The 9,556-nt window shown below is 58.7% G+C and overlaps 1 protein-coding gene across 2 annotated transcripts; it reads right to left on the reverse strand.

Annotated features, from left to right (window-relative positions):
* Positions 1-4,361: 4,361 nt before the first annotated feature.
* Positions 4,362-9,535, reverse strand: Naa10 (N(alpha)-acetyltransferase 10, NatA catalytic subunit). Of its 2 annotated transcripts, none has more exons than XM_013509704.1 (8): positions 9,111-9,535; positions 8,754-8,852; positions 8,511-8,551; positions 6,959-7,004; positions 6,756-6,871; positions 6,617-6,661; positions 5,134-5,218; positions 4,362-4,662 (listed from the first exon to the last, which is right to left on the reverse strand). In XM_013509704.1, the coding sequence occupies exons 1-8, from the start codon at positions 9,129-9,131 to the stop codon at positions 4,426-4,428; spliced, it is 690 nt and encodes a 229-aa protein (XP_013365158.1). In that variant the 5' UTR covers positions 9,132-9,535; the 3' UTR covers positions 4,362-4,425. The 2 variants fall into 2 exon arrangements, with proteins under 2 accessions (XP_013365158.1, XP_013365157.1); XM_013509703.1 differs by having other exon boundaries at positions 8,493-8,551; positions 9,111-9,533.
* Positions 9,536-9,556: the final 21 nt, after the last annotated feature.

The raw sequence follows: 9,556 nt of genomic DNA on the forward strand, positions 1-9,556 counted from the left end.
CCGCCCCACCCCGCCCCCAGCGCCACAGGGGGCGGGGCGGGGCCTGGCACTGCCCCCGAGGGGCTCCTGTCCCGACGGCCGGCGGCTGTCCCCTTCTGCTGTGCCCGCACCTGGGCCACCCTGTGCCCAAAGCCTGCTACTTAGCAGCCAGGCCAGGAGCGAGAGTCCCAGGATGCCCAGAAAGCTACTACCGTGCTGCTGTCCCCCCGACCAGCTCCAGAAGGCTGTCTTCCGTTGCAACTGCCAGACTGCACCCCACCATGGCCACTGGCACGCAGCAGCAGTAGACAGCAGGATGTGGTGGCGCACTCCTGTCATTCCAGTACCCGGGAAGCTGAGGCAGGAGAAACACCTTGGGTGTGAGGGCAGCTTGGGCTACACAATGAGTTCAAGGCCTGCCTGAACTACATAGCAAGAACCTGTCTCCAAAAACACAAATAAAAAATAGCAGTGAACAGCAACTTGGTAGCTGCCCTACAGCCCAGCCCGGCTCCCCAGGCCTGCCTGCACACCAGGTCCCCAGGACATCACAGGCTCCCCCTTCATGGGTCACAGCCTGAGAGGCCTCAGAGCCTGGAGAGATGGCAGCTCGGCCTTCATCCTTCCAGGCCTGGTCAGGCGGTGGCCCACTTCCTTCTGCTCAGCCAGGGGAGGAGAGGGAGCAATGGCCGAGGTTCCTCATAGGTGGTTACTGCTTCCTGCTGCAGGAAGCTCTGCTCCTGCCGCCTCCCTGTAACCCGGGCAGTTTTGGGGCCTCCCTTTCCCAGGGTGCCACCCACTCCAGGCAAAGGGGCAACAACTTCTCCAGATGGCCTCGACAAGCCAGAGTAGACAGCTGTGTTTGGCTTGGTGGCAGGGAGAACCCTGGTCTGGTGCGCAGGACAGGAGCAAGGTAGCCAGGTACCACATGTGTCCAGGGAGGCAGGGGCACAGGCACACATAAACACAGGCGCAGAGGGTACATGTGGGCACCCTCTACCTCTGCCTGCAGGTCTGGAGGGAGGGGGCTCGGGAGGTACTGCTGGTCTAGGAGAAAACACGCTCCCTCAGCTGAACAGTCCCTGCCACCAGTGTCAAAGCCCTTCTCTAATAGGCTGCCTTTTGCCCACAGCTCTTGTTTGGGGCAGGGGACAGTGTCTCAGTGTGTAGTCCAGGCTGGACTTCAACTCCCTACCAAGGCCAAGCCAGCCTCAAACTTGGGATCCTCCTGACTCAGCCTCCCAAATGCTAAATATGTGTCACCACCTCACCTGGCTTTATTTTATTTATTTATTTATTTAGGTCTTTTTGAGACAGGGTCTCGCTATGCAGTTCAGGCTGGCCTTGTGCTTACTTTGTAGCCTAGGCTGGTCTCAAACTCACAAGGATCCTCCTGCCTCAGCCTCCCGAGTGCTGGGATTACAGGTGTGCGCCAGCACGCCTGGCCCCCTCACCTGGCTTTATTTTTTATTTATTTATTTATTTATTTCCAGTACCAGGGGTCGAACTCACGACCTTGTGCTTGCCAGGCAGGCACTGTGCCGCTGAGCTAAACCTCCAGCCCCCTCACCTGGCTTTAAATGTGACTTTGTTTTGTTTTGTTTTGTTTTGGGGGGGTACCAGGAAGCAAACTCAGGACCCTGCGCTTGCCAGGTAGGCACTTATGCCACTGAGCTATATCACTGGCCCTTTAAATGTACACAGAATTTTATTTGCAGTGCTGGAGCTGAAACCCAGGGGCCCAAGCATGCTGGGCAAGCTTTTTACCACAGCTACACCCACAGCTGCCCATAAGGTCCTGAAGGAAGGTCTAGGAGCTCCCCAGACCCTGGCCTTCAGACCCTGACCTGTGAAGCACCAGTGTTGGGGTCCTCCAGCTGAGGCCCCACATCCGGCTGCCTCCTATCCCCTCTCTGAGCCCTGATTGGTCCCCAAACGTCCCTCCTCCAGCAGAGCTGGGCCCTGGGCCCCAACTCACAGGAAATGGCCACCCACTGGCCTTCAAATGCTCTCCTCAGCCTCAGGTGCCCATTCAGCCCCTGCTGTGAAGTCCTGAGCGAAAGGCTGAGAACAAGGCCTCTGTCGGGGATAGCCCTGGCTTTTAGGACACTAGCTGGGCCTCTGGGCCTCTGAATGGAGCCGAACCTTATTACTTTTCTACCCTTTAGCCCCGCTGCGCCCCTTCCAAGATCCCAGACACCGGCTCTTTCAGGTGAAGACCAGATGTGCAGGACCTTTCTAAACCCGTTGAGGCCAGGCACGGTGGTGCACGACTGTCATTCCAGCACGCGGGAGGCTGAGGCAGGAGGATCGTTGCGTGCTTGAGACCAGCCTGGGCTACAGAGTAAGCTCAAGGCCAGCCTGGACTGCATAGTGAGACCCTGTTTCAAAAAGAAAAAAATAAAATAAAGTCGTTGAGGTGGGAGGGGAGGCGAAGGGGCCATAGAAAGAATGAAGATGTGTTATGTATATGTACCAACATCCCTAAATGAATGTAATCATTATATACTGCAAACTTGTGCCAACAAAATTTTGAAAAAAACTGCATACACATTTTAAAAACTATCCGCCAAAAATGAGGAAAAAAACAGAGAGAGAGAAAATCAACCGGTTGAAGAGTGAACCTGGCCCTGGGGATGATCACATGGCTGGCGGGTCGCGTTAGGGCCAGAGGGAGATGAGAGCGAGGCGACAGTGAGGCAGCTCATGTCACAGCTGTCCGAGGGACAAAAGGGCTGCCGCACCCCTCCTGTTTCCCCCGTCACGTTTCCAGGGTGCCTCAGGGGCCGGGCTGTGCCTCCAGAATGTGCACGGATTCCAGCCACACCGAGAGCACCAAGCAGAGGCCTGGGAGGTGGGTGCTGCGGACGGGGGAAGTGCTGGGCCCCAGGGCGAGGCAGGCCTGCGGTTTCCCCCTTCCCTTTCTCACCCATCCGCAGCTCCCACCCCCGCCCAGGAAACCTAACCGCCTCGGGGGCGGCCCACTGCGGAGCAGCTGCACGGACGCAGGGCGCGCAGAGCACAGAGCGAGCGGGCGGGCTGACGCGGAAGGCCGGCCCTTCCCGGCCGCCGTGAGTTCCGCCTACCAGCGATAGGGCGCGGCCGACGCAGCGCGCAAGCCCACCCACCCAGCTGAGCGGAGTTCGGCCCCGGCGCGGCCGTACCAATCAGAGCCTGGGAACTAGGCGCGCCGCGGCCTGCGCGAACCGGAAGGAACCGGCGGTGCGCCGGACGAACAGAAAGGGAAGCTCGTGACTGTAGCCAATCAGAACGCAGCTTCACTCGAAGCAGCCAACCGGAGAGGACCCTCGCGCAGGCGCATCTCCCCCGCCCTGCCCTTCGCACGCTGGTCTTGGCCTCCCCGGGGCATGCGCGTCAGGTACCCGGCGCCAGCCAGAAAGCCGAGCCCGATGGGAGACCGGGAAAGCTGCGGGCTGCCCGCGGCAGCAGAGCCCCAGGGAAGGGCGATGGCTCGGGCACCCGCACTTACGATGCCGCTGCCGGAGAAAAGGGCGAGGAGGAAGGGGGCAGGGCGACTGCTAGGATGAGGGTGGGGTCAAGAAAAGCTGGACTTAGGTCTTTCTCCTTCCAGACAGGTGACAGGCAGGAGACCGCGGGGGACACGACTGTGCCTTGATCAGAACCCAGAGGGACGGTGGGACATGCCCAGGCAGAGTGGTGACTCAATGGGACTGGAAAGTTCGAAACAAATTTAGAAGGGCTGCGCATTTGAGCCCAGACCCCGGTACCCGAGCGGGACACTAATGCAGACCAGGGGCCTCAGTGCACACAGCCAGAACTGCACAGCAGCAATCACAGGGACCCCAGCCACCAGACAATGTTAGTAATGGGCCAGTGTGATGGCGCTCGCCTGTCACCCTTGCCCTAGGGAGGCTGAGGCACTGAGTTCAAGGCCAGCCTGAGCTACAAAGCGATCAATTTTTTTTTTTTTTTTGGAGGGGGGACAGGGTCTCAATATGTAGGCCGGGCTAGCCTGGAACTTGCAACAATCCTCCTGCCTCAGCCTCCCCAGTGCTGGGATGACAGGCCCACCACGCCTGGCTCTGCAACCAACCAACTAATAATAATAGGGGTATACAAAGTGAGCTCAAGGCCAGCCTGCATTGCATAACAAGAGCTTGTCTCAAAAAAAAAAAAAAATAGGGGTAAGGATGATGGGGAGGAAGGAGTTCCTAGTATCCCATTCATTTCTCTAAATCTAACTAGACTGAAGTCCATGAGTTCTCTCCAAGCGAGCGGCTAGGCCAAGAGTGACCTAAGAAGCCAGGGCCTGAACACCAGGCTGGCTGAGGGCTGGACCGGTGGAGGACGGGAGATCGAACATGGCAGTGGCGGCGGTGGTGAAGGCAGCAGCGCACACATTCCCCAAGGCCACAGGCTGAGCTTTATTGGGACAGCTCACAGGCTGAGGCCGGGATGCAGGCTCTAGGAGGCCGAGTCGGAGGCCTCTGAGCTGTCCTTGACATCAGTGCTCTCTGTGGTCTCGCTGACCTCACTGAGGTCCTTGCTGTCCCCGCCACTGTCTTCGGCAGCTAGGGTCTTCTCCTCTCGGCAGGCCTCACCTGGGCCCAGCAGTGGAGCACCTTTGCCCTCCGCCTTGTTCTCGATGGCACCCAGCACGACGTGCCTGCTCTTGTCCTTTAGCTCCAGGTGCCGCCTCAGCTGATGCAGGGACAAAGGGACAGGGCCTAAGTCTCCAGGCAATGGTGAGGCAGCCAGCCAGGCAGGAATAGACTGTTGCACCCTAGCTCTGCCTGTCCGTAGGCCCAAAGCAGACCGCCTCGACTGTCCCCAGAGCCACCCGCTTGCCCCTCAGCTCCTGCCAAAGGGTAGGCTCTTGGCAGCGGGCTCCCGGACCCAAGCCCTCTCTGTTCTTTCTTTTCTTGGTCTTTTTTGAGATAGGGTCTCACTGTTTTTTTCAGGCTGGCTGTGACTCACTATGTAGCCCAAGCTGGCCTCAAACTCGCAGCGATCCTCCTGCCTCAGCTTCCTGAGGGCTTTGCGATGACAGGTGTGCCCCACCATAGCCAGCTTCCAATGTTCTCTAAGGCAGGCCAGGGCAGCCTTCCCCAGGTTGCTGAGTCAGCCCCAGCCACCAGAGGCAGCCCTGCTCCGGGCCCTCCAGGCTCCTACCTCCTCGGCCATCTGAGTGAGGTCCCGCTTCATTGCATAGGCATCTTCCCCATCTGCGTAGTACTTGGGCTCCACCTCGCTGATCCTGGGGCAGGAAGAGGAGCCAAGCCTGGGGAACTGTTCCTTTCCCAGCAGCCCCATCTCAGGCAGAGCCAGTGCCTGGCCGCCCATCCCATCCCCAGCCTGGCTGCCACCTGGCCGTTGCCTGGCTCCCCTTGCCCTCCCTGCCCTGCCTCCTGTCACCAAGCACACAGCTATCCTCTGAGGCGCCTACACTGGCAGGTGTGAGCACACTGGACTCAGCCTAACGCCTGGGTACGTAGCACAAAGCACTTCCCAGCAGAAGCATTTTGGGATTGTCTGGCAGTACTGGGATTAAACCCAGGGCCTTTGCACTGAGCTACATCCCCAGCCTCGTTGTGTTTTGTTTTAATTTCTTTTTTTTTTTGGTACTGGGAATCGAACTCAGGACCTTGCACTTGCTAGGCAGGCGCTTGTGCCACTAAGCTACATCCCCAGCCCTTGTTTAATTTTTGAGACAGGGTCCCACTAAGTAACTAAGTTGCCCAGGCTGGACTCAAACTTACAATCCTCCTGCCTCAGCCTCCAAGACCTAGGATTATAGGCATGCACCACCATGGCTGACTTCAGAGGCATTCTTTTTTTGTTTTATTTTGGCTTTGGTGTTTTAAGATAGGGTCTCATTATGTAGCACAGGCTGGCCTTGAACTCAAGCCCAGCGATCCTCCTGTCTCAGCCTCTCAAGTGCTGCAATCATAGGCGTGCACCACCACACCCGGCCTTCAGAGGCATTCTTAACCCAGCCAAAGGCCCCTCCCTTATCAGGATATTAAACTCAGCTAGAAGCTGCCAGCCTGCTCAACAGTCCTTCTCTGTGCCCTCCCCGCTACTAGCCCAAAGCCAAGTGTCTTGAGGACCCCTGCAACCCTGAGGACCTGAGATGGAGCAGACCTGGGCCTGTCTACCTGGACTCCCAGGGATCTGGGCCCCTGCTGCTCTTGCTCCCAGCCCTTTCTGCCTGCATTCTCCTGCCTTCCTTTGTACTTATTTAGTTTTTTTTTTTTTTTGTCTTTTTGAGACAGGGTCTCCCTATGCAGTTCAGGCTGGCCTTGAACTCACTTTGTAGCCCAGGCTGGTCTCAGAATTGCAAAGATCTTCCTGCCTCAGCCTCCCGAGTGCTGGGATGACAGGCGTGCGTCACCATGCCCGGCTTAGTTTTTTGAGACAGGGTCTCACTACGTAGTTCATGCTGGCTTCCAACTCACTATGGGGCCGAGGCTGGCTTGAAACTCAAGAGATCCTCTGTTTCAGCCTCCTGTGTGCTGGGACGACAGGTGTGCCCCACCAAGCCAGGGCTGCATGGCGTTTCTCCCACTGGCACCTGCTCGGCCCCGCCCCCAGCTCCAAAACACACACACACACACACACACACACACACACACACACACACACCTCTACTTACTGAAAATTGAGGGTGTTGGAGTAGAGGTGCAGGGCGGCCCGGTTACTGCAGGGAAGAAGGCGCTGCTAAGCTGCACAGGCGCAGCCAGGGCAGCCCCCTCCCATCACCACGCCTCCTGGCTCCCCCAGCCTGGCCTCACCTCTTCCTGACGTGCAGGGAGACATACTTGGCGTTGAAGTTCTCGATCATGGCACGCGAGGCCTGGTCCATGAGCTTCTGGGCCAGGCCCAGGCGCCTGTGGGAGCGCTTCACAGCCTGGAGGGAAGAGTGGCGGTACAGTGGGTCCAGGGCGCACCGGCCTCCCCACTCCCACCCTTCCAGTGGCCAGGGTGCCTCACTCACCAGTGAGGTGATATGTCCATGGGGAACATCGTCCGGGTCCTCCTCCCTGAGTGAGGAAGAAGGCAGGTACAAAGGTAAGGGCTGCAGGCACGGCCACCCTCCAGGACCTGTGCTGCCCCAGAACCAGACCCCAAACCCCTCCCAGCAGCCACAGATATGTGCAGTGTCCACAAACAGAATATTGCTCCATGATTCAAAATAAATTAACCCTTGGGAGACTGAGGCAGGAGGATCACCACTAGTTCCAGGCCAGCCTGGGCTACACAGCAAGACCCTGTCTCAAAAAAAGCAATAATAAAATAATAAAAAGAATTTTTATTTATTTTCTTTAAATATCACGTGGGCTTTTTTTGTTTTTTTGTTTTGTTTTTGGTCTTTTTGAGACAGGGTTTCACTATGCAGTTCAGGCTGGCCTTGAGCTCACTTTGTAGCCCAGGCTGGTCTCAAACACGCAACGATCTTCTTGCCTCAGCCTCCTGAGTGCTGGGATTACAGGCATGCGCCACCATGCCCAGCAAAAATATAAAAATAATTCTTCAAAAGCAGTAATAAGCTGTCAAGCCACAAAACGACAGGGGGCGACCTTAAACACACACTGCTAGGTAGAAACGGCCACAGAAGCCAGGCGTGGTGGCACAGGCTTATAATCCCAGCACTTGGGAGGCTAAGGGAGGAGGATCGTTGCAAGTTCGAGAAAAGCCTGGTCTACAAAGTGAGCTCAAGGCCAGCCTGAACTGCATAGTGAGACCCTGTCTCAAAAAAGACTAAAAAAAAAGAAAGAGGGCCGGGGGTATAGCTCAGCGGTTTAAGCGCTTGCCTTGCAAGCCTAAGGTCATGAGTTCGATTCTTGGTACCAAAAAAAAAAAAAGAAAGAAAGAAAGAAAAAGCCACAGAGTACCATCCTCCGCACAACTCTGGGGGGAGACCAAGCTGTGGACCCGCACGGGACTGTGGCTGTCAGGATGAGTAGGGAGGGCAAGTGACAGGCAGCACAGTGGTGCTGTTCCGTGGGACACAGAAGGTGTCCAGACCCGGGGGGGAATGGGGAAACTGGATAATGCAGGGACAGTGACAGCCATTGGTGGCAGGACCAGCTAGACTGCCACACCTGGAGGAGAGCGCTTGCAGTTCCCACTGCAGCGCTGAGAGCCTGGGGTGACTCCAGGTGACACGGTCCCAGGGAGAACTACAGTAGGGTAAGCTCAGGGCCTGGAGAACGAAGTCTCACTGCTGGGTCCCCACCTTTGCCAAAGGCGTCATCTGACATAACATGTTGATGCCACAGCAAATGGAAGGAAGGGCTTATGTGAAAATTCTTGGCGCCCTCTGCTCAATTTCTCTGTAAACTTTAAACTGTCCTCAAGGCAATCCTCCTGCCTCAGCCTCCTGAGCACTGGGATGACAGGTGGGATGCCACCACTCCCGGCTGGCTTAGTATTTCCAAAAATCCACAGCAGCCCTCCCCAGACACGATGACGTTGGATTCGCCCCTAGACCCAGCCCTAGGCTTGTCCCTTCCTCCTCGATGACTCACATTTTGGCCAGGACATACCCCACAATCTTCCCGTTCTCATCCTCAGCAATGTAGGACAGCTGGTAGCAGAGAGGAAAGGAAGTCAGGGAAGGCTACATCGCCACTCAGGACCCCACCACCCACGTATGCCGTGTGCCCTGCTCCTGACAGCCGGAAGCTGATCAAGCGGCACGAGCTGTGTGACAACCTGTGCAAGGGCCCTGTCCTTGCAGAGCCCTGGGCCCATTGGCGGAAGCCCACCCCGGCCCGGCAAGCGCGCACCTGCGGCCAGGAGAGGCCGTGGTAGAAGTAGTACTTCATCTGGTAGTTCTCGGGCAAGCAGAGCAGGTTGCAGTGCTGCATGTTCATCAGGTCCTCGGGCTGCGGAGAGGCGCGGGGAGCGGCCGATGAGACGCCGTGCCCGGGGCGCCCGGGCTGGGGGCCTCGCTCCGCCCCAGGCCCGGCCCGCAGCCGCCTTGCGGTGCGGCGCTTCCCTAAGCCCACTCCGCGGGGCCCTGTCATCTCGCGGACTCCACAGATCGGCTGCCCCCCGGCCCCGTGGGCCCCCCGAGAGCATGCGCACGCGGCCACCCGCCGGCGCCCACGCGGCGCGGACAGCCTCCCGGCCTAGGCCCTTACCCTCGCATTGCGGATGTTCATCACGGCGGCGGGATCGCGGGTCCCAGGGGGCGTGATCGCGCAGTCCGCGGCCGCTGCGCTCCTAAGCGACACCCGAGCGGCCGGGGTCGGGGCCTCAGACGGGATCGCGGGGGCGGCGGCGGAAGAGGCGGCGCGCGGCTAAGCGGCCACCCGACGGAAGTGCGCGGCCACCAGACCCGCCTCCCGGCCTCTCGGCCCCTGCGCGGAGTGGCCCGGTGTGCGGGGCGGAGCGAACGGGAGCCAATGAGCGGGGCGAACGCCAGGCGAGGCGCTGGCCAGCGAGAGAGGACCCGAGGGCTGCGGGACGCGGCGCCGCGCGGTGACCGTTTCCCCGCCCCGGCCCCCGGGCCCCAGACGCGTGCACACGGGCAGGTGCACCAGGCCGAGCTTTATTCCGCGCCGCGGAGGGTGGGGGTGAGGGTAGG

The sequence above is a fragment of the Chinchilla lanigera genome, unplaced genomic scaffold (assembly GCF_000276665.1).
Source record: "Chinchilla lanigera isolate Chin_1 unplaced genomic scaffold, ChiLan1.0 scaffold00179, whole genome shotgun sequence".
Taxonomy (NCBI): domain Eukaryota; kingdom Metazoa; phylum Chordata; class Mammalia; order Rodentia; family Chinchillidae; genus Chinchilla; species Chinchilla lanigera.

Bases quoted from the DNA above. Each gene is read 5' to 3' on its own strand.
- Naa10 (XM_013509703.1), bottom strand. From the start codon at position 9,131: ATGAACATCCGCAATGCGAGG. The intron at 7,005-8,492 runs GTGAGTCATCGA...TTCCTCACTCAG, and splicing joins GGGTATGTCCTGGCCAAAAT to GGAGGAGGACCCGGACGATG. The intron at 6,872-6,958 runs GTGAGTGAGGCA...TCTTCCCTCCAG, and splicing joins ATGGACATATCACCTCACTG to GCTGTGAAGCGCTCCCACAG.